The sequence below is a fragment of the Camelus dromedarius genome, chromosome 10, assembly GCF_036321535.1.
Source record: "Camelus dromedarius isolate mCamDro1 chromosome 10, mCamDro1.pat, whole genome shotgun sequence".
Lineage (NCBI taxonomy): Eukaryota > Metazoa > Chordata > Mammalia > Artiodactyla > Camelidae > Camelus > Camelus dromedarius.
Window position 1 is genome coordinate 56,038,879 of NC_087445.1, and position 14,191 is coordinate 56,053,069.

Genomic DNA, 14,191 nt, shown 5'->3' on the forward strand with positions numbered 1-14,191 from the left:
TGCTTAGCAGGTAAATCTCTGGCCTGATGCAGACTGAGGATGAGGGTCTGGACAAGTCTCAGGCTGGAATGAGATTCTACGGCGGCACAACTGTGGGGCGCTTGGGGGCCTCAGCTTCCTCCCTGAGCAAAGGAAACTCCAGGTGAACTGTTTCGTGGAATGCCTTCTGGCTGGGGCTCTCATTTGTTCCTTGAGTCTTAACTAGCTCCCAGCCTGGGCTCCCGTGCTCTGAACAGCCTTCCCTGCTTCAGAGATCTGAAATGTCGCTCTGAGTCACTGGTCCATGCCCTGAGGCACAGAACCAGATCTATTTTAGGTTGAGATCCCATTTAGGGGAAAAGGGATTATCTTCAGATATCGGGAGCATGAGGAGAATGTTGGCAGAGCGTTGTGGAAGATGGCAGAGAGGGCGTGTTTCCCATGGGACGTGGCTGACAATGTGGGCTCGAAGTCCAGTGCTCCAGAGTGCCACTCCTTCCCGCTCACTTCCTCTTGGGCACTCTCCATCCAAGGGGGCCTCAGAGCATGTGATCTCCAGCAAAAGACACTCTCTTAGGCCAACCTCCAACTGGCCCAACTATCAAAAGGGCTGCTAGTCTTTATTCTGTTTATTCTAATAGAACGGATACACGTGTAAAGTGCTTTGGAATCAGTGAATGAAATGCCCAGGAAGAAAAGCAAAGGCTTATTTACTTCTGATGATTTTATAGAGGCCGTAGGGTTGCTATGATGCTGAAACAGCCTGCCTTTTCCTGAGTCATTATCCAAACTGGAGCATAGAAGCATGTGCTGTATTTTAATGGAATGGCTGATAAGATGACTTGTTTCTATTAGAAAGAAGGGTAGATTAGGTCAATCTTGTCCATATAGCTTCCTGCACAGCATAACCCCTGTTTAGTTTAAAAAACAAACACATTCCAAGGAGGTGAGGAACAGATAAACCCCAGCCCCTTCCAAATGCAGTTAGTTTTACTTTATCTGGGAGGTGATGTGATGTGGCAGAAACAGCCTGAGCTTAGGAATCAGGTAGACTTGGGCTCTCATCACAGCTGTGTGACCTTGGGTAAGTCACTTGACTCCTCTGGGCCTCAGTCTTCTCAACTACCAAGGGTGCATAATAACAAATTCCTAAACATCTAGAGCAGTTCTTGGCATACCACAGGTACTCAGTGAATATGAATGCTTTTCATCTGCTTCCAGCTCACTCAACCAGCAAATCCAGGTTCCCAGTACCTTCATCCAAACACGCAAGAAATGTTTTCCTGCGGTCAATGACAAAGACAAAGGATCAAGAAACCGAAGAGTTAAAAAGAAAATAAACAAACAAATAAACCATGTGCCTTAAACCCACAGTCTAAGAAATTGTTCCTGCTCACGCAGTTTCTATTCCAAGTTTTCTGTTGCCATTCTGGGAACGTTGTCAAAGCAAATGTTAGTTAAAAATTGTTTACCAAAGGACAGGTAGTTAAATATCACGCACAGCTGAGAGTATTGTTATCACAAACCTGAAATAGTTTTTCTCAAACCCTTGATTTACAAAGGAAGACATTGGACAGAAGTGTTCAAATATGGCCTGAGGTGGTCAGAGGATTTTTTTTTTCTTTCAGTTCTTTTTGTAGATTTACTATCTGATCAGATTTCTGTAGTGCTTTTTTTATTTTAACAAAGTGTCATGCATTCTAATTAAGGAAATAATAACTAAAAACGTGTGTGTACCTATACCTGTGAGTTATTTGTCAGTTGCTAAATAGATTTCTGGCTCAGTATTACTGGAGCCCAGGTAGACTCCACCACTCCTAGAGAAAAACCAGTCTATCTCACTTCCTTAATCAGTGCAAACATCCAGCCCTGCAGTTTTATCAATTTTTTAACAAACAGGATTGATTGTATATCAGGGCAAGAAAATGAAAATAAAGAACTAAACCTGGAAGAGGGCATGTGTTCCCAAATGCAAATTGAGATCCAAACATTAAACAATAGGGATCTTCTAATCCTTTTACAAAGGCACAAATTGCAAATCAGACTCCCATGCCAGAGTGGCTTTGCCTAACAAAGTCTTTAATGCAAAGAATCCCTTAGGCAAAGCCTCCTCTGTCTCTACAAGCTTTGGCACCAGACACCAAAAGAGCCTTATGAAGTCAGTTATGCTCCCTAGCCATAAAGTTAGTTGTGCTTACAACAAAATCAGGTTGCTCCCCTGGTCTAGATATGCAATCTCCAATCTACAGAAACCTAAGTTGCCTTGGTTTGCCGATTAAGCTCCATTTCGCTTGAATCATTAATTTCAACAGAAGTTTGTGATATTTTGTTGAATAAGGCCAAATCCTTCGCGCTGAACCTGAATAACGCGTTTTCACATGCTTTAACAGGCACCTGATAAACAAGTTGGATGTATCTAAACTAATAAGCAATCAAGAAAATTGTTGGGGGAAAAACTCTTCATGGGGTTGTAGTTAGTGCGGTTGGGTCTCTCAAAGAACTATCCAATCTCTTTTCCAAGAGAGGTAAACAATTTTTACAGCGGTTAGGAGGCTGATTTTCATTTAACCTACAGTTTACACCCTTGGCAGAGCAATCGTATTAGGAAAAAAATATCTGTAGGCATGTATATTTATCTAGTCTTATTCACCTTTGGTTCTGCCGCTCTTTGCACAGTTACTGGTAAGGTAGGTCCTTGAACAGATTACATATGTTTGAATGGAATTGCACAGAAAGAGAAAGCAGAATAAAACCACATATTTTTACAGTTTTAGGGAATGGTTCCTGTGTTCTCCAAAGAGAGGCACAGTGGTGAGTGAGTATAGTACCCGTCTTAGCTGGCAACCCAATATTACAGAAGCATAAGAGAGAAGAATGAAATACTTTATTGGACATCAGAGCACGACATGACATTGAATTTAGAACTTTCCTCTTGAAACCATCCTTTAGTATGGTGTCTTAAAAAAAATCTGTATTCCCCTCTAATGTTCCCTTGGGTTCTCGGTTGGAGCCATCGGCTCTGGCTTGTTAAGGGAGACCTGGGTCCTGGTGGGTGTTCAGATCCCCGCTTGCTGTGACCTTGGGTAAGTCCAGTCTTTCTTCCAGGCCTCAGTGTTCTCCTTGAGTTAAAGGGTCTTGAAGACTCTTTTCTGCTTCAGACAGCCTATGTAATTTATAGCTTCAGTGCTTGCGATCTTACTCATTCCTCCATGAGGCAGTAACAATGGCTCACAGGCAGGGGCATTTGTCAACTCCATGCACTGTTTTCTAGAGTCAGTTTTGCAGAAGAGTTTAGACATGTTCAGAAGTCAGAAAATGACGGTCATCCAAGCAGCAAAGAGAATCTCGGGCTTGAAGAGCTGGGAACTCTAGGAGGAGTCCCTCTAGGAGGTTGTAGGGGCCAGCCCATAAAATCTAACATGTACAAGGGTAAGATTTTAACAGAGGATCTAGAGTTAGTGGAAGGGAGGGGGCTTTTTAAGAGCTCACGGTGAAGGATATGTAAGTGCGTGTCGGGCAGTGTGGGTCTTACCGGGAGCAGCAGAGACCAGTACCTGCAAAGAAAGGCTCTGAAGCTGAAACAGGCATAGTACTGGGCAGGGGGGCATCCAGAATATTTTGCCATAGCCGGTACACTTAAGGTGTGATTGAGCTTAAGGAGCAGATGTTGGACAGGTTGTGGGGGGTGGGTGCCACAGTTTTAATCTGTATCTACAAGGCCCTAGGGACATTGGGAAGGTGATGAATTGGGGAGGGGCTGGACCAGATCTGTCTGATCAAGAGAGCTGTGTGCTCGGACAGAAACAGGCACTTTTCTTTTACCTCAGACAAGAAGTATCATATTCATGGTAGAGTGACCAGCTCAAAAAACTTCTGCAGGCAACTTCCTCATCCCGTCTACCTTGACAAAGGAAAGAGCATATTGACTGGGAGAAGGGAAGTCTGGGGCTTTTGACTCCTAAATAAGTTTACTGGAAGAATCTGGATGTTAGTAAAGACTTCTGAATCGGGGTGGATCCATTTTGCCTGTAGCCCTACCTGCCCAGCGGACTGAGGACAAAAGCATTCAAAGAGAAATGCTTTGAGTGTGTCAGCAAGAAAGAAAAACAAAACACTAAACTATGAAGGGAACCTTGGTTTCCTCGTCCATAAAATGGGGATGAGAGAGGGAAAACTCACCCCTACCTTTTGTCCTGAGGATTCATTGAGGTAATGGAGCATGTAAATCCTTCGTGGACGTCACAGAGTTGTGCAGAAGTAAGGGCGACTATACGCTGGCCAAAAGTGACCCGGATCAGAAAAGAAGTCCGCTTGTCTTTACTGAAAAATTCCCTTTCATCTGTCGTGTCTAAGAGACCCTGCTTAGGGTTTGTACCAATTCACTTATCTCCTTGGCTTTCAGCAAATGCATCTAGAGTTCCTTCGATTCCCTGTAAAGTTATTTATCCATGGGTATGCTGGTCAAGAGCCCGAGTGCATTGGCTTTGTGTCATGGTGATCTGGCCACTCTTCAGTAAGAAGTTGACCCAGTGCCAGTTAGTAAGGATTCAAATATTATAAGTGAGATAGGAATTATAACCCCACTCAAACTTCCGGCCTCAGATATCTTAGAATGGACATGTTTGACTGTTTGCCCTAATTTATTTTATGATTATTTAAGTAACCCTTTTTTTTCCCCCCTTAGCAGAGGCACTGGGGATTGAACCCAGGACCTCATGCACACCAAGCAGGTGCTCTACAACTGAGCTAAACCTTCTTCCCCACTAACTGATTTTAGATAATTGTCAAGTCTCCACTTGGGGCTTCATTCATCTATCTATTTATTTATCTTTTCATGAAGAGCTACTTCTTCTTGTTTCTTACTGTTTAGATGATAACATGTAACAAAGACATGAAAAGACACATAAAAGGGAGGCAAGTGGTCCTGGTACTCTAGGATTATCACTGTAATTATTGTGTTGCGTCAATGAAAAATGTCCTAGTAGGTGTGCTCAGCTGTCAAAGGGATTCTAGAAGTGCGAATTTACTTCTTGTCATTGTTATTAAATTGGATTTCTATTTATTTCCTCCTTTTCCTTTAAGAACAAGTGGAAAAAGACATTTAGGAGGGCGGGTTGCAACATGCTGACTCATCTAGGGTGTTGAGAGACGGAAGCAATTCGAAAAAGTGACATTGACACCAGCATCGTGGAAAACAATGTAAAAATGGACTCCCGGCGTACATGGCTCCAGAGAAGTGATTTCACTCCTGTTCCCACCCTGTGTGTTTCCTCCCCCACAACTAAGTCAACTGGCTATGGTAGCCTAGAGATCAGCCTGAAAGATTTTCTGTGTTCATGTAATATTTTAGCAGTTGGTTTCCTGTCTGACTGTGACCAGGGCTTTGAACTTCTAGGTACTTCAGAAGGATTGAAGAATTTATTCGGTTTTTAGATGATGGTAAGGAATTTACTCAAGATTTACTTTTTTGCTTAAAGTAAAGGCTTCCAAAGGGTATCAGTTCCCAACTTTCATTTTAGTTTCACTTAACATGAAAAACAAATTTTTTTATTTTCATACAGCCCTCTGACTACAACAGTAGTCCCTTTGCATTTTCACAGGTAGAGCATGATCTGTTCCACAGCATTCATGATGTGGAGACCTCCTGGTGGTTTTATATGAAACATTGAATCCGTACTCCGCTGTGAACAGCGAATGTGAGTTTCATAACCAAACGGGGAAACATAGCTTGAGTTAGTGCTGTAAAAACGTGTCACTATACAACAGAGCGTAGAAAGTGCTAAGAAAAGATGAGGAAATGAAATATATCCATAAAATGAAATGCATAATAATAAATAAAACGATGAAATAATAAATACATTAAAAAAGGGTTTGTGTAGTTGGGGATGGTGTGTATGCGTGTACAAGAGAGAGAGGGTGAAGGTGCGAATAAAGAGAATGACTACAGATTGACTTAGGAGTGTGTTGTTGTGCTGAATGGAGCTTTAGAAGCCAGGACATAGACCAGAACAGGTGGCTGATGTAGGCTGCTAAATTTAGATAGTCCCACCGGTCAAAGTACAGCAGGTACCCCCACGGCTTATTTTAATAATTTCCCTGAAGACCTGTTTCCATGGCTTAGAGCAGTTTTCTTTTTCTTTCTTTTTTGGTGGAGGTACTGGGGGTTGAACCGAGGACCTCCTGCATGCTAAGCAGGTACTCTACCACTGAGCTATGTCCTAAACTGGGGCAACTCTTGAACAGAAGAAGATAACCCCCCAACTACCCTACTTGAGATGGCGAAGCTTCCTGTTTGTTTTCACAAACCAAAATGAGATGGTAGGAGTCAAATAGGTTCTCGGGTAGAAAGAATATTTTGCTAGAAAAGGCATTTTGCTGGAAAAGAGAGAGACTGAAAGTCTGTTGATGTGTAGGAAACACTATTGTTAATCCTTTGTGTGTGTACAAGTTAAAATCTAGGGCATATAAAATTAAATGTCATGAGGAAAATGTAATAAGCAGGCATCTGAATTATGAGGTACTCTTTATTATACAGTGTGAACGGCTCTGTAATGCAGTAATGACAGTACACCGAGGACTTCAGAACTGATAGATACTAAAGTAAATACTTCAGCTATTTGCGTAAGTTGAATAGTTTTGTCCTGTTACATTTTTGGAAAATCTTCCTCGTTTTAGTTATGGATGCTTTCTCTTTCAGGTTAGAAAAGTTAATGCAAGTGATGTTTCCTCGTGATGTCAGAAAAATTTGAATGCATTTAAAATGTCAATATTTTATGATGTTTCTTCTACTTGAGATAACAGACACTTAGTAAATATGTTGTTAACAACCTTCTGATAAACACTTTTCATACACAAACCTTGTGCCAGAAGGCTCTGTATAGGAAGAAGGTTGGATTCCAAGAGCAACAACCACAATTCAATACAAAGAGAAATTTATGAGAATATAGGCTTTTTTGTTTAAATAGCTTTAATTGCTTTTTAAAAATAAAGCCTAAATATTTGCACCTGTACTCTTTTTTAAAAGTTTCTCCATTTAAAATAGAAACTCATTTTAGAATATTTTGAAAACTAGAACATTTAAATCTGAGAAAACCGGAATTGACATTTTGGTGTTTCCTTCTAGTCTTTTCTCTTTAATTTTTGATTGCTTCTCCCTCTCCTTCAAGGCACACACATTTCAACTTACACAATTGGAATCATACTGTTCATAGTCGTATATCCTGCTTTTTCCACTTAACATACCATGAGCATTTTTCCATGTCATTAAATATGCTTTGAATACGTCCTTGGCCACATAAAATTCCATCCTACTGATGCACCTGTTTTCTTTTAAGCTAAGACACATGCCACGTTTTCCAGTCGTGCCGGACTCTTAAAAGCCAAGGAAAATACTTTGTGTTGATCCACCATGAGGCTCTGATGAATTTCTGTTTTTCATTCCATTTATAAAATGTACCCACAGTGCAAACACACCTCTGAACACTAGGTATAATGGAGAGTTAATAAGCACTCTAACGAAAATGCCAGTCAGCTTCTGTCCGCTTGGCAATATTAATTAGTCTCCCACATCGCCATTACAAACGTGTGTTGTCAGCAAGTGTCACAAATGCTTTTTCTATTATGAAGTTCAGATTCTCCGGTATCCGCTGCCAAAAAGTATCAGTGCGGTTTTAAGCTTTAATAACTTGAGAAATAGGTTACCAACTTACAGAAGCACCATTTAAAATTTAAATGGACTTTACACTCAGTTCAGTGACTGAATCAGTCTTGCCTCCGTTCAATCTGCTGAAACAATGAAGCTGGTTACCTTTAGACCGATGGAGTTCTCAGTATCTACTAGAAACTGGGGTTCTGCCCTCTTTTAAGGCTGTAACTAAAAGTCACGCATCTGTTACACATACGAAGCATAAATGAATCCTTTAATCCTCAGGAGGGCACTGTGGAACTACGTTCCCCGGGTTGTCTGCTATGGGAAGTTTCTTTTGTTACACAAATTGTTCTAAGTGCAAGGCCAGGCCAGATTTTTATATTTTCATTGAATTTTAAAGACAAACCATGAAGATCTTTTAAAATGTGAAACTGGAATGTGTATGTTTATTTTATGACTACGCTCATTAAACTGAGCAAATCAAAGACTGATTGAGCTGTTTCTACCTGGAAATTCATATTCAGGTAAGGAAACTGCTTTCATGTACTTTTTCACATACATTCGGAAGAGCAACCTGAACCAGGTAAGTTTAATTCGATGATCTCAGATGCTCTGAGCTTCCAGCCCTACATTGATAGCACTCTCATAAAGCTAAAGCAGTCTTTAAAAAGTTTCCTTTTATTCTGTTGAGATAAAGCTGGCTTTTTTAGTATGCTTTTCACATGCCTACCCACTTGGTTTAAACTGAAGTGTCTGTTATGCGCTCTTCCCAGGGAAAAACAACACAAAACAAAAACGTTCAGATAAAATATTATAGGTTTATTTAAAACTTAATTCTCACCTTGAGTATGCAAAATACAAACTCCACAAAATGTTCATTTTTTTACTTTGTAGTTTACAAATATACAAAATAGAAGTTTGCTTAAATTTATATTACATATTTATTAAGGCAAGGAACTATATAGAAAAAAACATTTGTTCTGCTTAAGGCATACTTGGGAATAAACCATTGTACAAATTATTGCACATCTGAAACCACAGTGCATAACAGACTGTCTGCATAAAAAGGTTAAAGTAAACCAGGTGTATTTACCTGACTTAGGTCATAAATGTAGATCGGAAGACAAAAATAGATTTTCCTTGTCAAAGTATGCAGCGGTTTGAGAACTCTGGCCTCATTTGGTACCTTTAGAACCAAGACTCACCGAGCACCATCATTTAGGCTATTAAAACACATTTTCTGTACCTGAATTTCTTCCTCTTCCTCTTAAGATCGTAAAAATGGCTTTTAGAAGGCAAAGAGAATACAAGGTGATCTTTATGCTTATATTGCATCGAAACAATTCAAGGGATTCTGGCCTCCCCCCCACCCCCGCAACTCATGGATCTAATTTATACCCTGATATCCACAACTTCCAGTCACCCCCTTGGCATTTTGTAAGTCCAGGAATATATATTCAAGTTGGATTTAGGATTGGAATGATAGAAGATCCAGTCACAGACCCCATCTGTTCTTTGATTTGTCTTTTGGCGTCCTCATGTCTCCTGATTATCCATCCACAAGTTGACTCCTTGGGAACTTGACTGAGATTGTAGTGCTATCCAGCTGGGTTTCTCCCCTCACCGGGAAGACAGTGTGAAAGGTAACAAATACTGAACTCTCTTCTGGCAGTGTGGGTCACATCCACTGTTTGGGGACTTTAAAAGTGCCTCTTCATGTGTAAGGCGAGATGGTCCGACCGTGAAAACGCCCGGTCGCACTTCTGGCACTGGAAGGGGCGGTGCCCGGTGTGTTTGCGGTAGTGCCTGGTCAGTTCATCTGAGCGGGCAAACTTCCATCCACAGCCATCCCAGTCACAGTGGTAAGGTTTCTCACCTGGAAAAGGAAAAATAAAGCCATTGGAAGCCGTTGCTAAATAACAGAGTTGGCCATTTAAAAAAAACGGGAGGCCAAATATTAAATCAACCACCAGGACCCCACTCTGAAAGGATCCAGGAACATCTTTATACCTCTGAAGGCCATATTAAATTCCAGATCGTAAAGAGGAATACATTATTCTTTCTGCTTTTTTTTCTTATGGCAAGTTAAATAGTTAAGCACAGGAAACACAAATACCACCTAAATCTACACGGGGCTACCATTTTCATTCTTTTGAGCTAAGGTATCACAGTCGTGGAAATGAATTTAGAAACCGTGGCTGCTAGTTTGTCTCTCCCGTCCCAAACCAAGCAATAATATTCTATCCCCAAACAACTGGTTCTAAAAAGCCACAAGGGGCTACTTTTCCTGTACCCACATTTCTGTTAGTTTAATGAGTGCCATCCCTTAGTGACCTTATGTACCTTCTTATGTCCACAAAGAAATTCCCTGCAGTGATGATCTTAAACCAGAGTCTAAGCAATCCTAACCATTAAATCCTTGAGATTTAAATAAAACCTGTTAAGACTAGAAGGAGAGGGGAGAGAATCTGGGAAGCAAACAACCAATACAGTCTAGAAAATTAAATTTTAAAAACCTGTCGTGCTTTTGCACTGGAAAGTATAATTTCTTGATTACAAGGGCAATGCTCTGCTCAAGCTAGAAGAGGCCCATATGCAGCCCGGGAATCTCCCTGCCTTTCAAAGGCCCAACAAAACTGCACATTCAAGCACTGATACCATCCGCCAAGCAAAAGGCTCCTGGGCAAAACAGTAGGCGCCGGTTTGCTGTTCTCTCCTGTGATCCAGGAGATGGAGGAGATAGTCTGCGCCCCACATCCCAAGGGAGGCCCTGAGGAGCGTCCATACTTAGCCGACGAGGCTGGACACCAACCCCCCACCCCCACCCCCCGGCGGCTAGTCCTCCTACCTGTGTGGGTTCGCAGGTGTGCCTTGAGATGAGAACTCTTCGTGTAGGTTTTGCCACAGCCTGCATAATCACAAGTGTGAGTGGCCGTCCTTTTCCGGGGCCACGACCTTCTCCCCCTCTTTGGCTTGGGCTCCTCCGGCATGCAGGAACCGGGTGGCATGAGCTCTAGGGGTGAAGAAGGTGGGGTCAGCATCATTCCGCGTGCCCCTAAGGGCCAGTACATGCAGGGCTCCCCAGCCCGAACTATGAATCCCCGGGACTGACCTTGGTAATGGAGCGGCGGGACCTGCGGCTGCATCTGGTCGGGCAGGAAGGGTGGGTAGTTGGGCCCGGGGTGGGGATGGAAACCCGGGGGGAGCGGCAGGGCAGGATGACAGTCCCTGCTGCTCAGCAGTTCCTCGGCACCTAGGGTGGGGGTAGTCCTGCTGGGGAGCTGCCGCCCCAGGGGAAAGTCGTGTGCAGGCGGCCGGTGGCCATTGCTGAGAGGGGGTCCAGTGCCCAAGTGGGCTTCTAGGGGCCGACCGACGGTGCACGAGGAGACAGCCTCCTGCTTGATCTTGGGGCACATGCGCGGCGGCCCGCCGCTGTAGGGCGCCACCACCACCGGGTGGCTGCCGTCCGGGCTGCCTTTGCTAACACTGATGACCGACGGGCTGCCGTACTCGCTGCCAGGGGCACTCAGAGAAGCCTTCAGCACAAACTTGCCCATCAGCCCGCCACCTGGCGGCTGCGGCTGCTGCGGCGGAATGTACACTGGGTCCAATTCGGGCCTCAGGAGCTCGGCCACGAAGCCGCCTGAGGGGCTCACGTCGTTGATGTCCGCCAGGTTGAAGGGAGCTGTGGGAGGAGGTGCAGATTCCCGACCATAGAGCAGGCTGCCGCCCGTGCTGCCCGGCGCCACGCCCGGGTCGCCCCCGGCCCGGATTGGATAGCTGAAGCTGCAGGTGGAGGGCGCACTGGCAGGACCGCTGCTCGACGGGGAAGACGATGATGAGGCTGATGCCGATGAGGACACAGTGGCGGCCACTGACTCCTGATGGGACAGCGAGTTGGAGAGAATAAAGTCCAGGTCCAGGAGATCATTGAACTCCTCCGTCTCCCTCCGGGGTAGGAGCGCCGGGTTGCTGCCACTGCAAGCCGCACCGACTCCGCCGCTCTCCAGGTCGGTAGCCACGGTCGCTGCCGCCAGGTCGTAGGGGCGGCCGGGAAGCACCGGGGGAAGTCGCTTCATGTGGGAGAGCTCCTCCCGCCAGCGCTGCGGGGACACGACGCGAGAGAGACCGTCACTGCTGTCCAAGACTGTCCCCCGACCTAGTGGGCCCGCCGCGCCAACACCGCCCAGACACGGGGACCCGGCGGGCAGGAAGCGCCCGGGGACCGTGGGTGCCGGTGCCGCAATCTCGACCCACAGCCGGACCGGAGAAGAGGCGGTGCGTCGATATGGAGAATGTTAAGTTGTGTCTGCCCGGTTGCGTGTGAGCGAGCGCCATAACTCGCCAGCCCGGGTCCCTCCCCCGACAGATCCCGGGGACGCTCCCGCCGCCCCCGGAATTGGGACACTGAGGCTCTCCCTGTCTGCCCCTGCCATGGGGACGCCTACGCGCCAAGCTCTCTCTATCCAAGTGTCTGCGGACACAGACACCTCCCGCCCGGTGGCCCGAACACCCGCCCTGCCGCTTGCGCGCTCCGGGACGTATGCGGACCCGGTGTGCGCCCCCGGCGGCTCCACAGCGTCCGGACCACACGCATGTACAGCTGAGCCAAGGGCGCGGAAGCCATCCTGGGAAGGCTGCGGAGCCCGTGAGGTGGCCACTCCTTCCCCTGGCCCGGCGGTTCTTGACGACTCTAGGGCTCCGCCCGTCCGCACCCCACCCACAGAAGCCCACCGGAGGTTTCCGACGGCCCGGGGCAACACTCACATTATTCGGGGCACCTGCTGGACGCAGTGTCTTCTCCCTTCCCGCCGGGCCGGACGCGAACGTGGAGAAGGACGGGAGCAGTGCGTCGCTGACAGCCATGTCAGACTCGCCAGGTGGCTGCCTGCGGGCCGGGTAGGGAGCAGAGGCAGGAGTTAGAGAGAGGGCCACTCTCGACCGCCGCTCCGACGCGTCCCACCGGCCCTCAGCCCTCCCTGCGCCCGGCGCCGCACCTACCTCATTAATGTGGGGGCCGAAAAGGTCCTCGGGAGTCCGAAGCAGTTGGGGTATCCGAACCCCAAAGTCAACGAAGAGGAAAAAAACTTAGAATCGAAGCCAAAACCAAAACCCCAAATTGCCCGAGATCCTTCTTCTTTGGGTTAAATATAAAAGGGAGATGACTTTTTTTAAAAAAGTTCCTTTGTATACAAAAGTTCTTAGAAAAGTTGTAAACTCATAAAAATAGTCAGCAAGGCGAGTAAGTAGGTCCGGTGGCCAGACTGCGCTCTCTTCGACTCAGCAGCGTCCCCCACCGCTGTCGAGGTCGCCGCGGCTATCGCCGTGGGCGCTGGGGCTGTGGCCGGGGTGGCGGGCGGGCGGCGCCGCCAGGTGAGACTGGCCGCGGTGGCGCGGATCTGCGGACTGGGCGGCGGCGCGGGGCGCGGAGTCCGGGGGGCTGCGCGGGGCGCGCGCGGCCATGGGCGCTGGCCGCGGGCGGGTGGCTGGGTGGGTGGGGGGCCGGAGGGGCGGGGAGGGGCACTTGGCGGCTCCCGGTGCCGCCGCCGCCCGCCACCGCCTCTGCTCCCCGCGCGCCCGCAGCCGCGCTCGCTCTCTCGGGCCGGGGAACTGCCGGCGGCCGCCGCGCGCTCCTTACTTATAACTTCTTGGCTCCCGCCCTTCCCCCGCCTCCTACCCACTGTGCAAGGGGGCCCGCCGCCAGGCCCCGCCCCCTCCCTTTCTTCTCCCCTCCCTTCGCGGCCCCCCGCGCGTTGCCATGGCAGCTAAATAAACAAACTCGGCGCACGTGGGGGCGGGGAAGAGGGAGGGGCGCGGGCGGGGCTCGGCGGGCTGTGACGCCAGCCCGGCAGCTGGCGGGCAGGAGCGGCGCTGACGCCGGCGGCGGTGGCGGCTGCGGCCCTGGCGCGGGGTATGGGACGCAGGTCCGGTCGTCGCGCGACCAAGACAGTTGGCGTCGCCACGGACCGCTCCCTAGGGTCGGAGCCCGCGGCGGAGAAAGCTGGTGGGGGGAAAGGGGGATGGTAACGCGGCCCCGCCCCCGCCCTGCTGCGCGCTCGCCGCGCAGCCTGCGCACTAGAGAGGAGCGCGATTATCCGCGTGACTCATCCAGCCTTGTCCCTCTCACACGCACGCAGGAGCCCGGCTCTAGTCCCCCGGCGCCACTGCTGGAGCTTGGCCTGGCCTCGCACGGTTGTTTGCGGACTTTTCTGCGGGATGGGGGTGGGAGAGTAGAGAGAAGGCGGGGGCCCGGCACGGCGCGGCGAGGACTGGGAGCCTGAGAAGGCCGGAGGGCTGTTCGCCTGGGAAGGGCGGAAAGAGGCCGGGATGGGAAATAGAACTACAAATTTGATATTTAAAGGAGCGAGGAAGGGAGTGAAAGGGCTCAGGATTCAGTTTGTGAGGCGAGGGAGGGAAGAGGGGCGCGAGGGGCAGGGACACCTTTCATCCAGGAATTTTAAAGCACTTTGTAAGTAAGGCGCTCTTCTTTCCACTTTATGGATGAGAAAACTGAGTCATGAAGAGTTGAAATGGCGAGGCAAAGGTCAAACGGCAAGTCGCTCC

General features: G+C 47.9%; 1 protein-coding gene across 2 annotated transcripts; it reads right to left on the reverse strand.

Moving 5' to 3' along the window:
* Window positions 1-8,425: 8,425 nt before the first annotated feature.
* Window positions 8,426-13,223, reverse strand: KLF4 (KLF transcription factor 4). Of its 2 annotated transcripts, XM_031450153.2 has the most exons (5): window positions 12,629-13,223; window positions 12,395-12,515; window positions 10,740-11,730; window positions 10,476-10,640; window positions 8,426-9,503 (listed from the first exon to the last, which is right to left on the reverse strand). In XM_031450153.2, the coding sequence occupies exons 1-5, from the start codon at window positions 12,631-12,633 to the stop codon at window positions 9,328-9,330; spliced, it is 1,458 nt and encodes a 485-aa protein (XP_031306013.1). In that variant the 5' UTR covers window positions 12,634-13,223; the 3' UTR covers window positions 8,426-9,327. The 2 variants fall into 2 exon arrangements, with proteins under 2 accessions (XP_031306013.1, XP_031306011.1); XM_031450151.2 differs by having other exon boundaries at window positions 10,476-11,730; window positions 12,629-13,062.
* Between the last annotated feature and the right edge of the window lie 968 nt (window positions 13,224-14,191).